This window comes from Paramisgurnus dabryanus, chromosome 2, assembly GCF_030506205.2.
Source record: "Paramisgurnus dabryanus chromosome 2, PD_genome_1.1, whole genome shotgun sequence".
NCBI classification, from domain to species: Eukaryota; Metazoa; Chordata; class Actinopteri; order Cypriniformes; family Cobitidae; genus Paramisgurnus; species Paramisgurnus dabryanus.
Genome location: NC_133338.1, coordinates 47,705,870 through 47,733,546, shown reverse-complemented (window position 1 = coordinate 47,733,546; position 27,677 = coordinate 47,705,870). Strand labels below are relative to the sequence as shown.

The 27,677-nt window shown below is 37.8% G+C and overlaps 1 protein-coding gene across 2 annotated transcripts; it reads right to left on the bottom strand.

The window, feature by feature from the left end:
* Positions 1-1,986: 1,986 nt before the first annotated feature.
* ap1g1 (adaptor related protein complex 1 subunit gamma 1) lies at positions 1,987-27,677 on the bottom strand. Of its 2 annotated transcripts, none has more exons than XM_065288884.1 (23): positions 27,562-27,677; positions 17,202-17,405; positions 16,966-17,090; positions 16,277-16,418; positions 15,652-15,748; positions 15,335-15,411; positions 12,576-12,671; positions 12,270-12,350; positions 12,083-12,181; positions 11,935-11,990; positions 11,601-11,714; positions 11,349-11,489; positions 10,942-10,996; positions 8,678-8,800; positions 8,478-8,567; positions 8,270-8,394; positions 8,060-8,164; positions 7,841-7,982; positions 7,587-7,713; positions 6,899-7,000; positions 6,646-6,806; positions 6,309-6,407; positions 1,987-4,242 (listed from the first exon to the last, which is right to left on the bottom strand). In XM_065288884.1, exons 2-23 carry the CDS (start codon positions 17,400-17,402, stop codon positions 4,141-4,143), a joined length of 2,460 nt encoding a protein of 819 aa, XP_065144956.1. In that variant the 5' UTR covers positions 17,403-17,405; positions 27,562-27,677; the 3' UTR covers positions 1,987-4,140. The 2 variants fall into 2 exon arrangements, with proteins under 2 accessions (XP_065144956.1, XP_065144957.1); XM_065288885.1 differs by having other exon boundaries at positions 1,987-4,236.

Below are 27,677 nucleotides of genomic sequence, written 5' to 3'. Positions count from 1 at the left end.
GAAAAGGGGTACAGCATAGATACACTTCAAAACAACCAACACCTTTTACAGATTAAAGAGGGATTTTTATGGATATCATCCAAGCATTACAGACAGAATCCATCGTGTCAAATAATTACAAACTAAGTCCCCTTGACTAAAAATCTGATTTGTAATGAATATTAATTGAAAAATCAAAAGTATTTTGCATGTCTGTGCATGTATCGCAAGGTACTGTTAAACAGTGATGATTTTAATCCGTCTGCTTGCATTCCTTAAGCAAAGTGTACATAAAATGTAATATTATATTTACATGGCTTGATTCACATGCGACTGAAAAATCATTGACTCAAGACATGGCAACCCATTCCCAAGTAGCTGTTTGCTTTCTTTATACGCAATCATCATTGCCTGACAAAGTAGTATAAAAAGAAGTAGATTAAAAAAGTTGTTCTGCATTTTGAAAGATGTCTCACAATGTTACCTATGCAGTGTCAAAACTTAACTTTAACAAGGTTATAAACCAGATGCCACTGTTTAAAGTACCACCCCCATATTCAATTTAAAACACTGAATAAAATTAATGTTCCCAAAACCTAATATACTGTAATTCTTCCGAAGCACTCTTTTTTATATGATAATTTATTTTAAATGAGTAAAGAGAATATTATGTCTGTTTTAAAGTAGATGCATGAGTCAAAACCACATGACAGATCAGCAAAGGTGACTTGTTGAAAGCATACTGGTGTTAGTAGTTAAAACATTTTAAAAGTGTTTAAAGTCAGTGTCATTTCAAAGAATTGTTTCTAAACACATTATAAATGTTAGAAATGCATCGCTGAAACACATTACAAAAACTACTAAAGAGGTACTAAATTGTAGAGTTACACCATTAAACATTTTTTTCCACATTTCTGTGTACAGGATGATTTGGGCGGGGCTTAAACGGTGGCTCGATGACACACTGGAGCCACCGAGAACGGCCCCGCCAGTAATATAATTAAATATAAATACTTTATTTTACTTGGAAAATATCACATTCATGTGAAAAAATGCCCGAAAGCTAAGCCAAATTATGAATATTTTATAACAGAAATTAAACAATATGGTATTACATTAGAAAAAATCAAGAACAAAAATGCAAGAAAGACCCATGAAGCTTTTTGTTACTTTAAATTGTTGTAACTTACCACTGGCATTTTTTATTATTTTACATTTTATGTTTATTTGATTTTCACTTTATCTATAACTACTTGTATAATTTTTGAATTTCTGAAATAAAGAAAAAAAGCCAGTAAAATAATTACGTGAATCCATTACGATAGCAGCGAGAGAGAGACGGTTATGTGTAGAGGGAATACAGCAACGGCCAAATCTCGCGAGATGATCAGGGTTGGGATAAAAACACAGCAGTTCTGGCTAGATATGATACAGCTACGGTCTAAATCGCGTGAAATGATGGGTTAAGATGAAAACATCGCGAGACTTCGAGATTTTGGCCGTGGCTGAACCCCTTCTAGCCACAACCTAGCGAGACGGCAGCTGTCCCTGGAGTAGGCGTGGCTTCATTCCGGCAGCGGACACGCCCGCCCCGTTTGAGTTGCTGTTTTTCGAGATTTTAATATTTATTTTATTTACTTGCAGTTTTTTTAAATGATTAAACGTCTTTGTGGTTAATAACACATTTTTCTGTCGTGTGACAAACTGGAACAAATGTAATATCAAACTTTAATGATTTGTCATTGAAGCTTTCCATAGCAATAATGTATAAAAATCCACATGAAGTGATCTGATGATACTTTAATTCCAAAGTCATGTTAACATGAGGAAAGCTGCAGGCCACCACATTAGAAATAACAAAGCTCCTTTGAAAAACTGATCACGTGACTGCAATCCACCACCCATTTGAAAAGTAAATGCAAGATCACATGCACACTTGCACAGCAAACAATGTCTATTGCATTTGAGATCTCTCTGTGTAAAATTACAGCCCCTAACTAAACGTCATAGGTCTTCAAATGGGACTTTTATTTGATTTGATCTTTTTGATGCGTTTTACAATTATATACAATATACAGGCAGCACATAGTACATTTCTTTCCAATAAACAATCAAACAGGTACGTTGTTAAATTAGACTATTTTCTGAGGGAGAGCTTCGAACATTATACACTGTGCAGAACTGGAAGGAAGTTTTGGAGAATGCCGCCTAAAAAGAAAGGGGATGAAAAGAAACAGGTGATGCATCTTAAAAGCCCTCGGTATGTACAGACAAAAGCCAAGAAAGCATCATCGTTGCAAAAAAAGACATAGAAGCCAATAGAAGGAAATCATTGTTCTCCATATACATAACATTGCTAAAAATATTTCCCACAGCCAAATAACATCTCTTGATTTGGTCACCAGACTTCAGTGTGGCATAGCCAATGTAATTACACAAAGTGATAAAGGTTAAAATGAAGAGCGAGAGTGTACGGACGCTAAGGTTTCCCACCGAGAGCATTCGATGAAACAGTCATGGGGCTCTCCAGAGCCGACAGACAAAAAAGAAAGTGAGGTATTTTTTAGGTTAATGTTACTAAATGCCTTTGGAAGCTGCAAGACAGCCTGGGACCCACACGTACACAAAGACTAACACACATCGACAATATGCCCTCTCAAGTGAAATGACCGCAAAACAAAAAAGGTCCTCTACTCTTCAGAAATCTTCCTTTGAGGATAACTGCTCGTCTTCGCAGGCATCTAAGGGTTTTCTTTAAACCAGCTGACAAAAGGCACATTGCTTTAAATCAGGCAATAATTCTGTACTTTAAATCACTGCAGAAAAAACCTTTAGTCAAAAAGAAAAAAAAAAGTCCATTCAGTGCATAAACTACATTCATGAAGGCCTTATTTTCATAGTCTATATATACAGCATCTATGCTGACCATTACCTTGGTGGGCCCCTATTTGCGTTAATTTATTAAGAAATCAATTTAAAATTTTAATCACACTGTTCGACTACCAATTAACAGGTTGCGATCTTTATGTATGCTAATTATTATACTTATTATTTCATCAACAATACAAGAACACACTATTCGTGATGAGTAGAGGCTAAACGTAATAACAATTCCGAATTAAAGGTTTGGGAAAATGTGTCTAGCTTAGAAGATGCAAAACTATATTTTATATAACTTAAAGGTAATCTAAACAGCACAGTAACAAGCAACATCCTCCCTCGGGACTTCTCAGTCACATCACATAGTTTACCTCAAATGGAGGTGCTTCAGAAAAAAAAACAACACATTGTCAATTACATTTATAAGCAGTCCTGCTTAAAACAATAATTCAAAAACTTGCCTATTCATGTGCACTTCTGGACAGATCAGTTATTGTACATGACCGGCGATGAGCCGGATATTATCGTATGAATATGGTATAGCCACGACATATCTTTTATCTGAAGCATTCATCTGGTATACTTTATTACAGGACATAAGATCAGTAGAGAGACAACCTTTTAGGAAAATTAAGAAATGCCATGTACAATGACAATTTAAGGCGCCATCACAACCCACTTTACACTCTTGATTCTGAAATGCCTAAGGTGCATTGACTTTGCAATTCATTCAGAGTTCAATCATTTTTTTTTTCCTTAAAATACACCAAGCCCATTAACAAGATTAAAAACATGGGGAAAAACATCAAACAAAAGACAAATTAAACGATTGCTCATACCAAACAGCTCCGTTCTATAGTGGCCACCAGTGATGTTTTCCACGTATGGACTCTTGGGCGGCACGGTGAGGTGACTGATTTGTGGGAGTGCACTTTATATTAAGAGTATGAGTGAGAGTGCACGATGCTAAGTGCAAGGGTGAGTATGGACATGTTGCACTAACCCCAAACGAGAGAGGGAAAACAGACGGGCGAAAAAAGTAAAACGATATGTATTCAGAGATTTGTGATTTTGCTTCATCATTGTCGCTGTAATCATCATCATCATCATAGTCTTCATACCATCAGCTCTTGACTGTGTCAGAAAGATTCCACTGCTTCCCATGCAACCCCAGGGCAGCAATCAGTGGTGATGTCATGGGAATCATTTGGGAATGGGGAGGGGCCATCTTTCCCATAGTTCCCTTGCTGGGGGTCTTTATGATAGAGAGGGGTAGCAAAATCACTGCCAGGACTGAGGGGGGAAATTGTTGACCTCTGCCAGGTCTTGAACAGGAGAGCCTTTGTGAGTGTACGTCAGCTTGATCCGCATTCGCAACTGTTGCTGAAATAGAAGGGGAAGTGTCAAGCATATGCAAAATCCACATATTCAAATGTATTCAACATAAATGTTTAACAAAACCATTAATGTGGCATTTCTTCTTGTAAAGGTCACATATGACAATGTTTACAAGATGTAATACAAGTCGTTTCAGGTGTGACTAAAATTTTAAAGACCTGATTTTATAAAGTCTCTGTAAGCCGTTGGATGGATGCAATTTACTATGTGCTGGGCACATGATGCATCTATTCTAGTGATGCACCGATGTATCGGCCGCCGATATTTATCGGCCGATTTTTGATGAATTTGAAACCATCGGCATATCGGCAATAGCACGAGAAAGGCCGATACCGATTGTTTATTAATTGAATGCATAAAGAAATCCATTATATGTAAAAATGAGTTACTGTTGTTAATAAAATAAATGCTGAATAGCAAAAAACACCTTTGAAGGTTGTCATGCTGTCTTATTATATTTGTTTAGCTTAATTTGTGCCTCTCTTATAATGGCGGTCAGTTGAATGTTTATTAGATCAAATCCATGTTCAGTAAAAATAATTTGATGCATAAATAAACTAGCTAATAGACCAACTGTATAGTATTGTATACAAGTGTCTAATATAGGTATCGGCATCGGCCAGAAGTTGTCTGTTTATATCAGTATCGGCCAGAAAAAAATCCTATCGTTGCATCCCTAATCTATTCCCTTTGTGTTTTAACAGTTATGAACTTTCCACAGCGGAGTGAGGATGCTTCAAGGGCATCAATTCTGTGCCCAGGAAGCCCATAAACGTAGCTTACAGGATGATTTAGGCGCATCAATTATGCACCCAGGATGTGCATAAAAAGTCCGGTCAAGCGCACAATTCCCAAAATAACCATCTGCACACACCATCAAGCATTTTTACTTTGACAGTTTTGCGCAATTAAGGAACATATTTTAAGCATACTTATTTGATCAAACGTACCTACCGTATTTTTCGATCTATAAGCCGCATGTTTTTTCAAAACTTGGCTGGTGCTGTGTCTTGCAGTCATGGGCACATTGTAAGTCAGTAAAAATTAATTTTGACATTGAGGCAAGAGACAACATTACTTGCCTTTCCAGAATAAATGTCTGTTCTTCGGCTTGGATTTTGTGAAATCATTTCTAAATAAATGCGATGTATAGTCCACTGTGACTTATGTTTCGTCTTAATGACGCATTTTTGAATGATGCGGATTATATTCCGGTGCGGTTTATAGTCCGAAAAGTACGGTATTATATGTTCTCCTAAACACTGCCATGATAATAATGACTAATGTTCTTGTAAATCATTTTAAAATATTGTTTTTTACATTTTAAATTATACAAGATGTAGCAGAAAGCACTATACACATTTGAAATGTTTTTTTGTGTGTGTGTGCATGCAATTAAAAGGGGACAGAGAATAAAAAACATTTTTACCTTCTCTTTGTTGAATAATGGTAATCTACCCGCATTCACGAACATACAAAAAGTGCTAGACATGCTAAACATCTCAGTCTCATAGAAATTCCTCTTTTAGAAATGTCAGCCAGAAAACGGCCCAATCTGAAAAACTGATGCTTATGACATCACAGGCATCTCCTTGCCCCCTCACTTTAAAATAATTGGCTAAATTTTTTGAGTAGCAGCAAAGTCAGCCAATCAGTAATGAGATTGCAAGTTAAGCCAGTAGGGGGAGCCAAATAGCTGCAAAACCACTTGTTTAAAATCCCCCACCCTAATAGAGCTATCTGAGAGAGGTTTTTAGGAAGCTTCTAAGGCATTACAGACCCAAATAAAAAAATTTTTGTCTACATTTCACATCACAGAACAAGGATAAATACCCCATTCAATCATTCTATGTCACCTTTAAAATCGCTCAAGAAAATTACAGTAGTATTGGATTGGCAGATACTCAGAATACTGGTATCGGAAATGGAAAAAAAAGTGGCATCGGTGCATCCTTGATTTAAACATGGCCTTTAATAGGTGAAACGGTTAGACTTGTCAGAGGTCCTTTCATTAAAGATCTACTGCAACATGAAGCAGAGTGATGTCTTACCTTCTGTGGGTTAAGAACCCGGATGACTTGTGTGACACTTCCCTGGTTGAGTGCTGGAACTACATTACTGCTGGGGGAAAGAAGCTGCAGCTGGAATGTCTGGAAAAATGCATTTAAATTAGATTTCGTCATATTTGTTTGTATCATGTTAACGCATTAACTAAATTAACCCAACATTCTGATTCCTTAATTCCGGTGCATGTATTAAAATCTTTAAGGAAAAAAAATCTAGAACCTTGTCTATTGTCAAAGTCTTTTTGATTGTTACCTGTGCTGAAATTGGAAAAACAGGCTGCGTTTTAGATGATCAAACAGTAAAGAGAAAAACTGAAGAAACCTTTGGTACTGCAGCCTGGAACACAAAGTCCGTCATCTCAGCCTCAGTGGAGTTGGTGGCATGGATGGTGATAACTGCAATATTGGGATTGGGGTTGGACCTCTCAAATGTGAACTCTATTTTCAGGCCATTTTTGTTGTATGCTGTCATTGGTGGAATGCCTGCGGAAGAGAAAAAAAACATAATAACGGCCCTGTCCCATTTTTTTGAGTTTCTGAGGCAGGAACCATTCTGATGAAACGCATGAGCTCACCCGCTGTTATGTCATTGAAGAGGGGCTGCGAGTTGAGACCATCCAAAAGGAAAGGGGGCTGAGACATGGGCACAGAAGGAGCAGGGGTAGGGGTTGGACCGCCTATGGAGTGAGGGAAAAGAATTTTGCAGGGAGGATTTAAAGGGTCGATTAACTGATAATTACACAACTTCATATCATCTAAAATCCATGTATTGCACATTTCCAGTGAATACGAAGTATAAAAAACATTAATACTTTTCATCCATACAAATACAGTGAATAGGGACAACATTCAAATAAAAATATCATTTCAACATTTGCTCCTTTCAACGTGTGCTCTTTTATATACATAGTTGATGACATGATATTATAGCTTCGCAATTTAAGCCATTACCTGTATTTTTACAAAGAAAATGTATCAAACGTAAATGTATTTTCTACATAGTAATACGTGCCACAGACATTTAGCGTCTGAATATTCTACCCATCATCTCTTTTGTGTTTCACAGAAAAGTAATAATGAGGGTTTGAAATAAATTGAAGGAGAGACAATTATGATAGAAACCCATTTATGATGGCAGCGCATAGGATCCCATTCATGGTACACGAGGAAAAGCAGGATGACACTAGCTTTACGGGATGAAAAACTAAATGGGTGTGAATTCAGTAAAGAACTGAAGAGATTTAGGGAAGTGTGTAGGCTGACCTGACAGAGAGAGATCTCCCAGCAGGTCCAGCAATTCCCCTCCAGCTGACGCAGGTTTTGTGGGAACAGTAGTCGGGATAACAGGTACCACATCATTACCTCCGAGTAGGACTAATAAATCATTTGCCTGCGAGAAAGTAAACATAAACGAAACATTAGCATAACTGCTTTACAGCAGCCAAGTATCCTCCTTCCTTACCCACTCAACCATACACTAGCAAATCTATCACCACTTTATACTCTAGCAGTCTCACCTGATTGGCTGGCTGAGTGATGTTGGGCGGATGTTTTGTGTCTATTATGGATGAGTCTGTTTCCCCATTGGTCTGCACGATCTCTGTTGGGCCGTTAGTGGCAGATTTTTCCATGATAGGCATTCGCTCTAGTAACGCGGGTCTTCATGGAAAGAAAAGAACGTAAGAGACCATAAAGGTAAAAGATAAACTGGGAGTGAAGTTATGGGCTACACTTACCTCATGTGATCGTATTTTTTGAAAAGTGCATTGTATTCCACAGCTCTCTGCTGCAGCTCCACGTCTATGCTGCTACCGTATATTGAAACCACTTTTTTGATTCGACTGCAAATTACAAATACAAAAATGGACATTTAGAGCAGTGGGGATAAAATAATTTCATAAAAAAGTAGTCTTTACTCAAATATGAGTGAAAACGTGTATGCTTACTTCACGCTGCTGAAACGGGTGGAAAGCTTCATGATAGCAGTAAGAGAATAACCTCTCGTTACAGGGGTGGACAAGTTAGAGACAAGAAGACCTTCCAAAACATCAAGGACCTCATCTTCTGACACCTGTAAAGAGGAAAGAAATTAGCAAAGTGCATTTATACAATCTTTTCTATTCTGTCTATGCGTGACCTACAGGGGGCATTTACCTGAATAGGCTCCTCCTCTTCGCACTGGCCTGAGACCAGTAGGTCTCCATATTCCCCTATGCACCAAGATGCCACCTGGACTAGAGGTTGCTTTAAAAAGAAGAATTAAGAGATGGTCATACAGGTTTGAAACAAAGCAAGACAATCCGACCACTTTGCATTTGTAAAGTAAACACATAGAGTATTGAGATGCTTCTAACCTGTGAGATGTCATCCAGCAGGGCTTTGTAAAGTCTCTGTACAGTGTAGGCATGCATCTCTACGCTGTTTGTAATGAGCTGAATGAGGTTGGGTACAGAGTCGTCCCGGACATAACTCCCTGCCTATATAACACAAATCAAAACATCATTATGAAAACTGAGATACTAGTAGGTAGAGCTGCACGATTCTGTATAAAATGAGAATCACGATTCTTCTGCTTAAAATGAAGATCACGATTCTCTCACAATTCTCAAAAACTTTGTTAATTTTAAAGACTTACAACCCCTGAACATTAGTTTAACATTAGTTTTTACAGGTGCAAAGAATTATGCTTCTGAAGGGTAGATAATCTTTAAATTCAGTTAGTGTTAATTGAAGAGTGATTATGTATTCATTTTATTGAAAGACAAAATTTAAAATATAAATTTTAAGTAGCCTAAAAAACACGAATAAGTTTTGGCTGCCATATGGATTGAAATTACTTAATGGTAATGAGCTATGTCGTGGTTCGGCGACAACCAATCGCAAGGCAAAAATGTTTGGCGGCAACCAATCGGAAGGCGAAAACCCCGCTTGAGAGGATTCGAGCGTCAGAGCGTTAGACGCTCTCGCTGGCGGCATGAATGTCCATCAGGTGAATTAATCTACATGTACCCTTAATCTTCACGCCCACAAGAACACTTGGGCCAAATACAGAAAAACGTAATGCAAGTAGTCAAGTGCAAAGGCAGTAAGTGTGGTTGTTTGGACGCAGCCAATGTTTCCCCTGTGGTAAAAACCCTTTCGGAAGGGATAAGATCCGGAATAAGATCCTCTTTTTGGTACTAAAACAACGTCAGGGTTCTTGTCAGACACACCTGCGCATTGCTCTGACTCACTCATTCCCTTTAGTTTCTGTTTCTTTCTGTCTAACTTCTCGGCCAAAGCATCAAGGTTCCCAAACATTAGTTAACTTCAAATTCAAGGACTTTTCGAGGACTTTCCAGGTCTACGGTCAAATTTAAGGACTAAATGGGGGGGACACATTTCAAGTGAGAGCAAGGTTACATCGTGTTACCGTTAAAGATACAGTTCCCTTTTGAGGGAACTCGTGCTGCGTCATTGCGGTGACACTTTGGGGATGCCTCCAAGTGGGTCTGAATGTGTATATCAAATTGAACCAATGGTGAGGCTTTACGACAAAGACAGGGTGATGCAGGAGCCAGGAAGAATATCACTATCTGAAATATTGTCGAACATGGCGTTACAGGGACACAGGAAGTATGGCAAGGGAGACGCAGCGTCTCGTTCCCTTCTCAGGGAACAACAGTTACATACGTAACCAGAGACGTTTTCATGTGTAAAACACAACTATGCAAAAAAGCATTTTGGTATGAATCAACATTTGCAAAAAATATATATATAGCCTGGTCCAACCAGACTCTCGTACATTCATTTCATTTGTACAGAGAGTCTGGCCATGCTCCATTGCAAAGCGTTACTTCCGTTAAGGAGGGTCCTCTGTTAAAGTTAAAAACTATTGGATCTGCGCAGAGTCACTCAGGATCTGCCATACGCAGTCGCTAACGTGTGGTCGTGACGTATATCATGCGCCGAAACCGTCCGGAAACAACAAGTACGAATAATCAGACCAACAAAACTTAGCAAACCTGGTTCTTGCTCCGGCTTTAACTTCTGTATATTCGGCGGTTTTGCAACAACGGACCGAATAGCTTTTCTCACGTCTTTCTCCGCTGCCATTACTGAACTACAACTCAAACTGACGCACAACCTCAACGTCATCATTTTTAGCCACCCCCCTCTTTTCGCTGATTGGACCTGCAGATTTTTGCAGTAGAAAACGAAACTCTACAGAGCAGGCCCAGACGTACTGCTGAAGCGAAATGAAAATTAAGCGGAAGCACGTAGGAGGGCGGAGCCAGGCTAGAAGATATAAGCATTTAAAGTGAACAGTTTAGCATGTGTGCTTAAAAAGTCTAGAATTTTATGATATTATCCTACACTATACAGGGAATAATATGGATTTTTTTTCCAGAAAACTTCTTACATAAAATAGATTCAAGCACTTTCAATGACCTGTATTTATATATGTATATTTTCAAAAACCTCCCAGGGCCTTGAATTCCCCCCCCCTAGATTTACAAACTTTCAAGGAACCGTGGGAACCCTGTAGTAGCAGCGGGAAGTTTTAATAATTTAGTAAATCAGAGAAGGAAATTAAAATCAAAATGTAGAAAAAAAGAAATGTCAGTGAGATATTTACCGTTGTCAAAACCCTCATAATGGTGTCTATGTGCCATCTTTTAGAAGGGGCGTATCTGCAACAAACAAGTGTCAGTTATATCAACATGCAAAATCACTCAAATTCTCCACATATGATCAAGGTACCCAAAAGTAGAAAGCCTCTGATCAAAACAAAACTCTTTTTGATGCTGTCAGATAAAAAGTTATCAACAGTTCAGGTTCTGTCGATGGATCACTCATTTTATCATCACACAGCTATGATTCACTCCACAGACTTTCTTGTACAAACAAAAACATCATAAAGCTGCATAAAATTTGACATTTCAACTAGTCACACGTTTACAATTATACATTTAGCTGCCTTGAAGCAACTTCCGCTCACATGATTTCTCACAAAGCTAACTGCAATAAACATTAGCGCCTTACTTCTCAGCAGCCAGGAAGATCCCCGAGGCGCAGTCGGCTTTGAAATCAGGGTCGCAGGAGTCCAGGAAATATAGAAGCTCTTTCATCATGCCCCGGATGTTGTTACCATTGACCAGGGCAAAGCTCAGCTCCATTGCACGCCTGTGAAAGGACATCGAGGGCAGCGGCAGTTTAGGAAGCAGCACTAATCCGCAATGAACAGCATTTATGACGAGATACATAGGAAATCGATATTTCTTTGTAATAAATTACCTTTTAATGGACACGTCAAGGTCTTTTAAGCAGTCTACAATAGTGCTCCGATGCCTCTGCACAGCATTGTGGTCCGTCTGAACCGTCTTCAGTAGAGATGTCAATGCCACATATCTGAAAGGGTAGAGGAATGATATCAAGGCCCTCTTATTTTTACAATTAAGTCTATTGTGTTTCAGTCGACTCGACTGTAAGGCTGTCGTCAGAGACAATGAGATCATCATTTATATCAATCAGTCGATGGATCACTCAAGGTCTTCATCACTGAACAGCAACTTCATTTGTGCATGTTGCTCAACATCATACTTGGGTTAGCAAAGTCAAAACAACATACCTGATGTTCTTGTCATTGTTGAGAAGAAAACGTCCCAGAATGTTTATGGCTAAAACCTAGATCATAACAACAACAACACATCAGAGAGGATATTATGAAAACCCCACATACAATCTCAAGTCAACCAATGATGCTGAGCAATACTCACCCTTAATCCACTCTCTGATTTGATGTCCATAATAGTAAGAACCGTTTCATACAGGATAGCGTTGCCTACGTTTTTACTCGTCTCTGTGTTTGTTGCAACCTATTTCAATAAACATTTATCAGCACAAACATTTATTTGACAGGGAAGGTACATCTAATGCTAAAGTGGATATGCTTGTCCTGCTTACCTGTGCAAGAATGTCATTCATAGCTTCGCTTGAATCGTCGTCACCCTTTCCCAGAATTCTCAGTAGCCTCAATATCCGCACCTTAAAAATGCCAAGAGACACAGTGTGGCCCAGAGGAGCTCATCAGATTGCTTAAGGATGTAAAGAACAGGCTATCACCTCATTTGGGAAACAAATGGATTGAAAATTTAGGACCACTCTAAAAATCAATTGCTTGCATCCGACCAAACAAACGACACTGGAGAAACTCGAAATTGCCTGCAGCGTTTAATGTAGCATAACTGACAGGAGAAGAGTTGTGTCTACCTGCAGGAAAGGGTCACTGATGCCGGACACATCATGTTCAGGGGAGTAGCCTGACATGATCAGGTTCTTTAGGATTCGTACGAGTTGTGGAACCAGCTGGAAAAATACCAGTGGGGAAAAAAACTGTCAGTGGGGTACTTGCACAGTAAAGAGGTTTAAGCACATTTGAAAACACAGATGCACCCCTGAGTTGATCATCTTCCAATAGATTTCTTTTCACCAATACTCATTTGATTCTTATTCGCACACAATCAGACTGATTCGGACATGGATATCACGTCACTGTTTTGTAAAATTGCAATCACAAGTACATTTATCAATGATCCTCAATTTGGTAAACACCATACAGACCCCCACTATCATGTACATATTGGAAAAACACAACCCAATAGTGACCATGTGAAAGTGAAACATCAAAATTAATCTAAAAGGTACACGCAGGACAAGTGAAAATGTATATGAGGTCTAGGAAATTCTGTATGCAAGAAAAAAACCTGAATGACGACAATTTCAAAATAATCAGTACAAAAGATTAACTATCTACAGTGACCATGGTGATGAGACGTGTTTCTTTAAGAGCATGCACCAGCTATGAAACCAGAATGTCCTCTTACCTTTTCATTCTAACACAATGCAGGAATTGTAACAAAGACAAATGACAGAAAAAATATGAAGTAGATGTTAGGGGGGAATTGGATAAAAGAGTCAATTTAAGAGAAGAGCTTAACATAATGCTACGGTTATGAGCATGAGGTGGACGTGCTGGAGTAGAAGCAGATATAAAGAGTGAAGAACTTATTTGCCATCTCCCAGTGAGATAAACACACCTGCATCATTTCAGTAAGGACTAGGGGTGGGCGGTATGACGTACATTGCTTAAAAACAGAATAAAATGTCAAGCGTAACAGATTTTTTTATTTCTTGTATAGAGTAGGGTTGCACGATTCCAAAAAAAAATTACAAACACAATCTTTTAGTTTTTAAAAGAAGATCACGATTCTCCCACAACTCTGAATGTCAATGAAGACAAAATTTGAAATGCTGCAATCTTTTTAAAACATGTATATTTTATATTTTTATATGTGTGTGGTTATTTCACACACAGTGCTTTTGTATGTTAAACCAAGTGAGACAATGCACATAAAACACACAGATCAAGAGAAACTATAAATGTATCCCAAGCAAGACGACGTTATTATTAAAAGTGGTGCGACATCTGCAGTGTGGACATGGGATTATATATAATGTATACATAAACCGTATACATTATATATAGACATACCATATTGTGGTATATATCGTTACTGTGAAATGACTAGGGGTGGCACAGTACATGGGTGATTCTCACGAAACCATTGAAACCACGGCACTAATGATTTTAGCTATAAAATGTGTAATATAGTAATATTAAAAAGCATCAGAATTAACACAATACTGTGTTCTACCTTGCACAATGTGTGATTTCAACATAAGAATTTATAATTTGTCAATTTTATCTCATTTTCTGCTGAAATTCTCATTACCGCAATGGGTCCGGCTGTGTTTGAACATGCGTTATGTTGTAATTTTACCAAATTAACACAAAAATATTTTGAAAAAAAATAAATGGATGTTCTGCTAGACTACTTTAGATGACAGAAAAAATACTTAATTATTATTATACATGAATATTCAGTAAGAAAAATTTGGAAAATGATGTGTCCATGCCTGATGTTCTCATCCTCCGCAACACTTTTTGAGAACAGTTTAAGCACACGTACAGAATTTTAATAAAGTTTGATTTTGAGTGACCAAGCACAGGGACCAGTTACTTCAAGATGGCTACCAGGTAAGATCATTTTTTTACAGTTAATTTGAAATATTGTCTTGTCAGAATGCTTACACGACATTTTGATTATCATTACCGCAACAGATGCTTATTAAATGTTAATTTAATTAATAGAAGCATAATACTTTGATTTTAAATGCATGTGCAGAATCTCCAAATTATGTTCTTTCAGGTTTGTCATGTCATTTTGAAAATATGTCAGTGTTGATGTTTTCTGACTGTTGCAGTAATGAGATTTTTTAGGACTAATTTTTTAAATTATGTTACAAAAAGTGTTAAATGATAAGTAAAAGTGTTTAAATTAATGTTCCCATTTACTCCAGACTTTGTTTTTCAATGTCTGGTGGGAAAAAAAGTAAATGTAAGCAATTTTTACATTTTCATGCTTGACATTTTTAAAACCAAGTTTTCGTGAGAATCACCCACATGAAGAAACATCCGAACCATTTGGTTCGCTTGTCTCGGTTCGAAGCGTGTATGTGTGTCGCACGGTTTGACAAATGCGCAATGTAGACTCGTGCCCGTATGTTACCTGTAGCCTTCAATACTGTTATCTGGCTCCACAGCGCAATTCTAAAATTTCTAAAAAGTTCTAAAATCTAAACATCATATGCTGAAGTAAATTTCTGGAGAGTTAACCAATAAAAGAAAAAACATCAAGAACCGTACAGAACCGAAAACTGTGATGCTAAAACCGTGATACGTATAGAACCGTGGGGTTTGTGAACCGTGCTACCCCTAGAAATGACGCTACAAATACAAAAACAGATTATTGGTCATACCACCAACCTCTAGTACTGTCATTACAGAAGATATTAATTAAACCTTCCTTCAATGACACTATTAATTCAACGATAAGAAAGTTTTTGTCTCGGTGTTTAATGTGGTACATGGTTTCACATGACTTTTAAAAGTGAAGGTTGCTGCATACCTTCCTGAAGTGAGAGAGCATGTCAGGGCTTCGCTCACACATTTCAGTGAGCAGAACGACGGATGTGTGGAGAACGCCTGCATAAAACAAGAGAAAATAACTAACGTCACTTTGTTACCAATAAGCAACTAAACAAGTGTTTTCATGCAAAGAAAATCAAATTAATATACTGCTGTTACCACTCAATGTAAAAGATTTAAACCAGAAAATATACAATAATATACAGGAATGTGGTTGTGAGGTATCTTACAAACATTCTTCAAATGACAAACAGATACATGCCATTAATGGAAAAGGTAAAAAGGCAGAACCCTCACCATGATTTTTCTCGCTCAGCAGGTTTTTTGTTGCCGGCAGAAACATTTCCATCAGCTCTGGGACCTTACGGATGACGTGGACAGCACACAACGCTGCCTGAGGGGGAAAACTTGTGTCAAAACTATTCACACCTTCAGAGCTCCACGTTCAACTAGACACAATCCATACACTTAAGTGCGATTTATACTTCTGCGTCAATTGTATGGCATAGTCTGTGCAGGGATGCAAACCCTATGTAGTAGCCTTCGGCATAGTCTGACGTGCACCTCTAAAAAAATTTAACAACATGTCAATGCTATGCGGACCGCAAGTGCTGTGATTGGTCTGCTAACCCCACACCCTCAGGTCAAAAAGTTGTTGCATTTCTACTTACAACGATAAAATCAATGATGGACCAAATTGAGGGGCGATATATTTAACAAAATGTACCTCCATCACTACTGATGCGTCTAAACAACGTACACAATCTGCAACATGCCCATGGCACCTACTAGCGATCTGCATATGTAATGCACGTCGATGCAAACAACAAAGCAGAAGTATAATGCAAACAGCCGCATAGCCAATGGCGTAGGTCCTACGCAGACGTATAAATCCAGCATTAGCCGAGAAGAAGTAAAATACCTTTTTTCTCAGATAGGAGTTTGATGCTTTGAGGAGCTTCTCTACTTCTCCGGCCAAGTCACGACACATTTCAGCTGAGCCCATGCAGCCGAGGGTGCACAAGGCTAGTCCCTGCACATACTGTGTGCTGTGGTTTAGATCACTGCAATACACCCAGACAAAGCATTAGATGTACAGGAAACAGAGGGAGCACAAAAAATATTAAAGACGGCAATTCTCAACGGGTGGGTTGCAAGTTGCAAACCAAAAATAGCTTGCAGATCTGTTCTGATAGAAGCGTGGACAGCAGGGCAACAATAAATGTGAAATGCTAGTTATAAAATGCAGCTAACCATATAATTAGAAATGGGTGCAACAAAATTTCAGCACAGAATAATCTGTCATAGGTTTGAAACTACATTAAATCCAATTCACTTGTGGTGGGTTTACTGTGGTGTGTTATTGCATGAGACAAATTCATTTACAAACCTTGTGAATTGTTCTATTCACCATGTAAATACTTTTTTAATATTGCTTAAAGATTTTTTTTTTAGGAATGCCATCAATTCTCAAATCAGGAAGCCGCTTACAGTCACCCTGCACTTCACATCTTCCACAGTCAGCTGTTGTATTAATCTCAACCATTCACAAAGAGATACTTGTGTTTAATGTAAAGTGTCGTGACCAGATGAGATCCTCATCTTACTTACTTCTTGATGCAGTTCGTCATTAATAGATGGACGTCCTGCCTTTCATCCAAGAGCAGCATGGCTCCCAGGTATCCTATCCGCTTGTCTGTGAACTTCTGTGATGCAATCAGTTTCAGGCACTCCAGCTGAAAAATTACATTTTGCCCATCAACACCCACAAAACTCTCAGGCTGGCAGCCCATTAACAGATTCCAACATGAAGCTAATGGTTTTTGATATAGTGCTTTATAACTCACCTGTCCAAAATGTGCTGGGTACCCCAGCATGTGCATATAAAGCAGCTTGGCCACATTTCTACAGCGATATGTGTTGTCCTCTTCTCTAAAGGATGACCTAATGGCAGCACACTCTTTCTGGATCATCTCACGCTCCTCTGCCTGGGTTCGAGCCGTCCGGATTGTCCGGATCAGCTCCCGCAGTCTGATCGGAGCTGGCATCCTCTGAAATTAAAAGCACGATGTCAGCCAGTGTAGTGTCACGGTAGTGCTAATGACTATGTGCTACAAAGATAAATGAAGATTTATTTTATATCCGCATTAGCCAAAGCACAAAGCAATTAAACAAAACAGGGCACAAAATCTTGAGTTTATGCTGGATTTTTGAATCTTTTTTATTATTCAATGAAATACATTCATTTCTATACTTATTTCATTATTGGGCCTAGTAAAAGATAATAAATAGCTAGCAAAAACAATATTCTAGACATGTCATACTAATCCTTTTTCTGTTTCTGTCTATGTATTAGCTTTGATGGATATAGGCAACGAAAGCAACTCGAGCTGACAAATCGAAATGAACCAGTGCTATGGTAATGATCCAAATTAGACAAATCACTTCTGTATTGCAAGATGAATTTCAAGCACAACAACCCAGAGCGCTCCCTTGATCTATCATCCCGCAGAGCTCTAATAATCCCAAAAGGATGCTGAGCATCTTATAACAGACTAGCATGTGCAACAATCTCATCCAGGGGGATAACTAGCAAAAAATTTAGACAGCAAAAAATATACATCATCAGCCAATGTGCACCATCAGCAAATGTGAAACTAGCAGGTGGAACCACCTGTGAAATTCCACTCCTTCGATAGAAAAGAGCACTAAGGTTTCAATGCACCCTAGGCTAATTAAAAATTAAACGCAAGCACACAAAGTGGTAAGATTACATGGCTGTCTATTTACACTCTTATGTCAACATCATTGAATGTGAATCCAACACTAATATAGAGAAATATTTGAATAAGTAGTAAGAGAAAATGCACTATTAAAATACATGACTTTGTTTTTCAAAAGAAAACAATGCAACATAATTTTGTTAAGCAACATCTTTGTCGGTCAAAAGCTGACATTTATGAATGTGGAACACTGTATGATTGACATCTGGACACAAAAGTAGACCAATAAACATTTATTAAACAAAAAACACTAAAGGGAAAACTTGAATATATCCAGTCTGACTCCAAAGAGAGAAAAAGATAGGACATAAACTATGGTTAGACTAAAAGGTTGTTCATATTATAATGATAACTATAAAAAAAGTTTTAAAAATCATCTTACATTAAAGAAAATAGCGCAGTTCACACCACAACTATAACAATTAAGATACAATGAACAAAATATCATTGGAATCACTTTCTGAGCGCTTTTTTCCAACTGATGAACGATAAACCATTGACAGCCAATCAAATCTATTTGAACTTCAAGTGCACGCGCATTTGAAAAGACAGATGACATGGCGGAGAAGCTCACTGTTGAGGTCCAAAACATTAAATGACCTCAGGTATCCAGTGCTGATTAGGGCTGGGTATCGATTCAGATGTTCCAGATCGATTCGATTTCGATTCACAAGCTATCAAATCGATTCTATTCCGATTCTCGATTAAATTTTCGATTCCGGTTCTCTGGTAGGTTTTTATACTCAATTCTCGATTCAACTTAATGAATATAGATTTAATACACATACTATATTAATAAAAAAGAACAGTGAACAGCAGTTTACAAGTGGGTAATTAATAAAAAGAAATTAAAAGCCACAACACGTCTTGCTTGCGAAATCTAAAATGCTTCCATTCCTCCGTTCAATGTTTGCGGAAATAAATATGAAAAAAAAAAGATTCTGCTCTTTAGGAATCGATTTTTAATCGACCACGTTTTAAAAACCGATTAATCGAAAAATCGATTTTTCCCCCAGCCCTAGTGCTGATGCAGTTGCTGTGAAATTGACTACATAATGATTTTTTTCTACTATACTGACCATGCCAAAAATAGATTACACAATACTAGATTCACTGTATTTGTGCTGGTTACACCGGAGGTGTAAAGGCAAAAAGAATATGTACACATTTAATGACATATGATTAGTTAATTCCATTTAAGGAAAGTGATTTGCGCGAGCAAATTAGCATAAAGTTGTCGTCCGATGGTGTGGACGCTAGGCATGGGCCGATTACCGGTTTCAAGGTATACCGAGGTTTAAATCAGTCAAGGTTTCAAAACCACTAAAATGTTCTGTGATACCGTCTCCAAGGTATGAGCTGTGTTTATACAAAATTCATTAAATCATGAAGTCATGTGATTGATTTGATGTTTACATTTAATATATATTACGAAAATATTATATATGTTTTGAAAGCATATTATAATTTAAAGGCTTTATTGTACCTGGCATTTGAAAATAACACATTTTAGTGTTGCAATGGCAATACCGCAACACCGTGAAACCGTGGTATTTTTGCTAAAGGTTATCATACCGCCAGAATCTTATACCGGCCCATGCCTAGTGGAAGCTAATATATAGTTATCGTTGAAATGTGAACGGCCCTTAAAAACCGTTTCGCAAGTGATACTACACCAGCATCTTCAGCGCATAAACACTGACATTTAAATGGATATTAGTTGTGATGGATTGAAACACGAATGCTGAAAGAAAGAATGGTAATTTATCAAATTCCTCACTAGATTGTGCATGGAATTTGCAGCAGGAGTGACGGTGAGGAGACAGCATCGTGACAGACAAATCATTTAAATCAAAGAGATAAAAAAACACCATAAAAATGATTCATATGACTTTTTTTAGAATTATATACAATACAGGGCTCAACATAAATGAACGCACGGTGGCCTGGGGCAAGCGTGAGAGACGTTCGGGCCAGTAAAAAGTATTGTTGCTTGCCTGATTGGGCCAGTGCTTCACCCTCAGTCACTAAAATATATTTTCATCAATATATATTATTTAACATCTTGGAAGCAGATAAAACATGATGAAAGAAACAATGCAATATTTTGCACAATGTGCTGTCAATTCACAGTGTAGCAGAAAAGTTGGGAGCCTTTATTTTGTTGGAACATGTCTGTTGTATACAATTATATTTGACTTTTGAATTATTATTTTTTAAATGTGAGACAGACACTGATTTTTTTTATTGGGGCCAGTAAAAAATTTGGCAGGGCAAGTGAAAAGCTGAACCACTGGCCCAACTGGGCCAGTATAAAAAAATCTTTGCCTTGAGCCCTGCAATAGATACACACGTCTTCAGAAAACACTGAATGCTATTTTAAAAGGAGTGGATCAAAATGTAGATTTGAATCAGATTCAGTACTCCATAAATTGCCTACCCTTAAATAGTGCACAAATTGATGGAACATCCAGTTTTTAGTGGTTTCCGAAATCATAATGGACATTATTAAGTGCACTCATATAACCCCACAATGCACCCCAATAATGAGAGTGTCCAACCTATGTACACTCACATCTAGCCACTACTCGTCTACTGAGGCTCGCGCAAAGTTAATTCTCGCTTTCGGTGGAAGATGGTGCCAATGCTGCTGTGCTTCCGTCGAGTTCAAGTGTTCGAATTCACCAACTTATTTTCATTCATTCATTCAAGTAAAGTCTATTAGTTAACTACTGAACAAGGGTATATGGGGTTATTTCAGACACAGCCACTGATCCAATGATTCAAAGCTCTTTGGAATGCAAGATTACTAGTGTATTAAATTTTACACAAAGCTAATGCATGATTTCAAAAGACTTCAATGGGATATAGGAAGTCATCTGGTGCTTATTTATAAGAGTGACCAACCCTGTCCACTTTAATTATGCGAAAGAGTAACCAGGACATTTATTTGCTGTATTCCAAGAAAGAAAGAATAGAGGCTTGGAACAACATGAGAGCAAGTAAACTAATTTAAATTTTAAGCTAAATTACTCTTTATATTAGAGATGAACATGGTTAATGATGATCTATTAGCAAGTGTTGGGATAAGGGATACCGCAGAAAGGTTTAAAGACCAGAGCCTCAAAAACTTCTCTCAAAGGACTGAAGAATGCCAACTGGCAATTGAATGAAAGTTGTACAATAATCAGCACCACCATAAAAAGCTTAATGAAAGGGATAGTTCATCCAAAAATGAAAATTCTTCATAATGTACTCACCCTAACATTGATGGAAAGCAGTTGAGAGTACCCATTGACTTCCATAGTAAGAAAAACAAATGCTATGGAAGTCAATGGGTACCATCAACTGTGTGCTTACCATCATTTACCTTCGTTTTGAGTTCAACAGAATAAAGAAACTTATACAGGTTCAGAGCAACATGAGGGTACATAAATAATGACAAACTGCAACACAAAGTTAATTCCTCCCTTTCTCCATGCAGAGACGAGCTTCATTTTAGCTCCACATCACAGAGGAACCCAGCCTTTAATCTGTTAGCATGCTGCACCTAATTAAGCTGCTCAAGCCAGAGAGAAACTACAGTAATTATTTGTTTCACAAAGCATCTCTCTGCAAAACAACAAATGTTACGGTGGGGTTAGAGGGGTCTGTTTTATAATGTGTCAAGTGTACACATAAGCACTTTAAAACTAATATACAAAGTCATTACCAAGCTAAGCAGTGTTTTTAGTTTCAGTCGACTCCACTAATAAGTAACTAGTCTTTTGTCTTGTGTCAGATACCTTCACAGTTCAGCATGTGTACCCGCTCTCGCTGAATTTGGCCTTGTGCCAGTTTGATGAAAGCCAAGTGTTCTTTCTTTGAGGAAGGGCTGCTTCATTTCTAAGTGCCTCTTCGGCTTACTCGCCACTATATTAGCAATAGCAAAATGCATGCGGATGACACAAGACCTAAGGGCAATTAGCAGCCACAGCTGCAGACAAGCTAGTTTTCATGTTCTTTGTTGAACACCTTTACATTTGTTGTTTGCACTGAGTCGGCTGATTGCTTGGTCATTGGCTACAGCAGCCTCTGTGTACACATTCTTTCAGCCACTATCAATTTCAAGTGCACAGAAATAATATAGCCTACTACATTTTTGTCATCTTTCCAAAAATTTCCAGTGTCTAAAAAACAATCAAGAACAAAAATCAAGTAAATGAGATATCTTCTTAATGGTCAGTCGAGAAAGAGACTTTGGCCATCCATTATATTAAAAGAGATACTTTAGATTAAATTGTGCATGAAAGGTCCAGTGCACACAGTTCATACAAAAGAGTTACACATACAGATCTCTTTGACAGCCAAAATGTCAAGGGCCCACACTGGTAATACAAAGCTAACTAGCAGAACTGTTCTATAAACAGTGTATAGTACAAGTGATAAACTTATTTTTTGAATGTGGGACCGTTATCATCCAAATTTCATGATGTTGCAGAGATACCATAACATAACCTTTTCTGGAAGACAAGCTTTAAAAAGAAAAAACGAACTATTATATTCATACATTGAAAGATTGGTTACATGCTGCTACGGGTGAAGAAAAGGGCTGTGCAATAAATTGTAGAGCTGCACGATTCTGTATAAAATGAGAATCACGGTTCTTTTGCTTAAAATAAAGATCATGATTCTCTTACGATTCTCAATAACTTTTTTATTTTAAAGACTTACAACCCCTGAACATTAAATCAACATTAGTTTTTACAGGTGCAGAGAATTTTGCTTCTAAAAGTTTGAGGTAAGTGTAGATAATCTTTAAACTCAGTTAATGTTAATTTTTAGAGTGAATATGTATTCATTTTATTTAAAGAAAACTTAAAAATATACATTTTAAGTAGCTTAAATAAAAACACAAATACTTTTTGGTGCAAATTGCTGCCACATGGATTGACATTTACTTTATTGTAATGAGATATGACGCGGTTTGGCAGCAACCAATCGTAAGGCTTCATGTAAGTAGTCAAGTGGTCAAGTACAAAGACAGCAAGTGTGGTTATTTGGACGCAGTCAATGTTTCCCCCTGTGCTAAAAACCCTTTCGCAAGGGATAAGATCAAGAATAAAATCCTCTTTTTGGTACCAAAACAACTTCAAGGTTCTTGTCTAACTTCTTGGCGAAAGCATCCGCTGTACTGGTGGAGCAAACACAAGCACATCTGGCTTGCGCTATAATAAATGAGACGTCAAGACATCATCGCGGCCGCTGTGATTGCACGTTGTCGCGAAATCTGATGAGACTGCATCTTTCATCCTTGAAAATATAATTACCTGAATCGTAGAAATGCTGGATTAAGATAATTTGGGGAATACTTCAAAACCTAGTCAAAGTTTTAGGTTGATGCGGATAGGGCTGCATAATTAACCGAAAAAAGAATCACAATCCTGATTCATAAATACGATCTGCTTTCTAAATGACGGCGATTCGCTTGCATATACAATATTTCCCTGTAGTCAGATGCTGCATTCACGTGTTCACATATTTACGTTACAACAATCCAAGATGCTTTATCAGTGGTGTACGGTGCATTCCTTCACGGCCCCCCAGAGAAAATTTAGGACAAAAAAGTTCTAAAATTTTACATTTTAATTAAACAAAACATATGAAATTATACAAAGTAGTGTTGTTAGTTAGTAGGCTTATTTTTGGTTTAATTACACAGAATTCATGATAAATTAATGTATTTTAAAGAATGTCATAAAACTTGGGCCCCCCTGTCACCATCTCGCGGGCCCCCAGTTTGAGAACCACTGTGCTATATCATTCAAACTTGTTCACACTCACACAGTTTAAAATAAAACCCTATTCATTCACCAATCAGACCCGAGCAGCCTCCGGACGTTGCATATGCAGGCTGAATACCTCATCAAGCCTGGTTTATTTAAGGTAAGTTAAGAAAAATAGTCAACTTTATATTTGCTGATATTCTGAAATTAAGACAGTCTGGATGACTAAAGCAGCTTAGAAATGCGACCTGCGGAAGCTGCAGCCTTCGGGTTGAGAAGCAGCCTTTGTATTAAGGTCACAATTAGAAAGGGTTTTTAGCACGGGGGAACATTGTTACATGACTACTTTCCTCCCTGAAGCATCAAAATCTTGATCGTTTAGTGTTTTAAAGGTTTCTGGTTTTTAAGTTTTAAGGTTGGCCAGTTTAAGTGTAAAAAAGCACAGATGCTATTTAATTATTTTATTTATTAACATCAACATTCTATTGTTTATGTTTAACAGCTAACAAATTTTAAGTTACTCATCTTAAGGGGTCTAAAATAAGAAAGAGAAACTTTTAAGACACTTTATTATAACTGAAAGTCCTGTGTAGCACATTTTTGTGCAATAAATGATTTTGTTGAAAAAAAAAAGAGAATCATCATGTGAAAGAATCATGATCTCATTTCTCATGTAGAAAAATTGTGATTCACATTTTAGCAAGAATTGTGCAGCCCTAAACGCAGATAATACTGGCACGTGGATATTAGTTTGGATATGTGTGCATGTGCAAATGTTTTATATTTGTTGGTTTGTTTACATTGTTAAAATGTCTGATTTGTTTTATGTAACTGTAAAACATGGTATATATATTTATTTTAATACAATTTAAATTGGTTTTAGAAAAAGAAATGTTGTATCACACACCACACGATTTAACATACTAACGAATATCGCATTTCCTTCAATATTGCACAGCCCTAGTAAATTATAATTTCTGGGAAACAACGCAGAGGATTAAAGCAAGAAGTATGATGGATAGACATCAGAAAAATTGGCAGCAAATTCAAAGTCCCTCTCTGAACCCATAACTATTTTGCATAGCTTGCCAATGCTTTTGTTTGCATCTCTTATCTCGCAAACACCAAATGAAAATCCAAAGCACAGGGAAGATTAAAGTTACACTTGGATATAATGTTGGGTTAGATGGCTCAAAAAAGGTGTCTTATATTCCCATTACACGTCTTTCCACTTAGCCACTCTTCCCACTTTCAAAAAAGAAAAGCAGACTGAGTTCCTAAGGAAACAAGGTATGTTTCACTCTTCAAACAAGCTACTATACAATTATGACGAATCATGGCTGTGTATGCTAAAACTCTAAAGTAGATCCACAACCTTATCATGACAGCTAGTGATTCAGCATTCACTCTTGTGACATCAGTAATGACAAAGCCTTTAAACTTGAATGAATGAGGAACTCGCCTTTCCATACATTAAAAAAGCATGGCCATAACTGCCAAACAGCATGACTTCACACACAGAGCCAACAAATCATGGAAGATGTTATGATCAACCTGACATAAAGAGGAACTATGGATTTCATTCAATTACACTAGGCAGGATTGCATTTCCAAGCACACAGTCTCATCTCATGCTATATCTGAAACACAAAATGAATGAGCAATCCCCAAAACCCAAACGCACTGCTACTTCAAAACTACTGCTTGAAGGACAGGCTGAGTATAACAGAAGGATTAAGGTGACCCTGGATGGGGTGGTTCAACACATCAAGGGCATCTGGGCTTTGTAAAACGGACCTTTGAGAAACTATTCATGACCTTATGTCTAACCCTCAGGATAATAAGAGCATTGTTACACCGTGTAGCCAATGGTGGGTCCCTTGCCAAAATCTATAACTGCAAAATTGGGAAGGCTCAGGGAACAGGGAATGTAAAGAGGTCTGCTGCACAGGGGGATATATTCTGATTATGACTTACAGTTACAACTGACTTGAAAGATTTTTTAGCTAAATGAATAACCTAGAAATAAAAACCTAATAGAAGTCACATAAATGACTGTAGCACAGAAGCAGTTACAATATGTCATAATTTGGAAAAGTCTTAATCTAATTACGAGATTAGGAGCATAAAAATTGCCTTTCAATTATTGATATCAAATCTTGACATGCCCTTACTTAGGGTTAATACTATATCAAGGGTATATTTTACAGAATGTTATGTAGGATGATTTTATTTAAAATCACAAAAAAATACTTTAGCTGGATTTTCACAAACTGGGTCACATGCATGGGTATGTTTTCCAACATTAGTGTTGCACTACCTTTACAATTTTGTACAATACTTTGATGTGTGAACCTGACTGAGCAGAATTTAAGAACAAGGCAAAATATGATAATATCTTCGAATATACACTCAGATGGGTTTTATCTTACACCTGCCTCCAGAGAGCCTTTGTTGGTCACATGGAAGCTGCTCCTAGCAACCAAAAATATAGCAAAAGAATGACACAAACCCCGCAAGGAGGTGATGAAGTAAATAGAGCCAAACTAAACATAATCAATGTATAGTTACAAGGTAGTTTAGTTAGCTTGCAAATGTAGAATATATAGCTACAAGGAAACATATATTTCCAACAAAACATAAAAACTGACTTGTGGAGTGAGAATGCAAATGTAATCCAGCAGTCATGCAAACTGCAGCAGAGGTCGGGAGGACCGACTTTAAAGGTAAAGGCTAGCCGACAGTCACTTCCTTTATTTCTGTAACCTTACTCCAGGATCACTAGGGACCGATATCAACACGGCATTCGTATTTCCATCACAACTCAAACATCTGTTAAGATATCACAAACAGACGATGCTGAAGATAGTATAAACTTAAAAGAAGAAACGTTACTAGAATCAGAATGATTTATCATTTCCCATTGAAAACATCACGCGACTAAACAAGCCTCAACTCACAGCAAGTGACACACACCTCACATTCTTGACTCTTAAGTACTACATTTGTCTATTTAATACCGTGACTGCTTATCTGTAACATTAAGATAGACCAATTCAGTTTATATGCATATAGACCCATCCCTTACACTATAACATCCCATATCTGATAGGCTAGGCTAAAGGATAAACAGTGATGCGAAGCTAACTTGATCAGACTTTGGTGAAATTGAGACGTTTCAATGTTTTAATCTCGTTATTAAGTTCTTAAACTAGTATTAATTACATTACGTAGCCCTCAGTAATGTCGGTGAAGGTAGTGCTGCGTGTACCTCTTGCTAAATGACTGAAATCTAGTCAGGCCTCAAACGGAGCGTCGATCTGAGGGAGGATTAAACGGGAAAACATACACAGCTCAGACCTTACGTTATACCAACCTATACGTTCAGAAAGGACCATATAACTGGCATTTCACGTTTGACACATCGAGAAGCGTCATATCGTCCGTGGAAATACAGTGTGAGGAATAGTTTGATAGTGCGAGCGGCGCCCGTTAGCGTTCGACTGTGTGACAGCGTCCCGGTGCACGCGCAAGCCCCTGCGATCCACTTCCTATGCAGCCTAAAGTCAACCTCACAAAACACAACCGCTTGACAGTCCTGAGCCCACTACTCGCGAACAAGGTTTTTATGTATATGGTTATAATAAGGTCCCACTCACCAGCCGTTATGATACCAGAAAACAAGTGCAATCTTCTCAATCGACGGAAGCAGGAACGGACCAGACATTCAAAATGGCGGCGGTACTAGCCTCAGCAATTCTACCGCAGGCGGAAG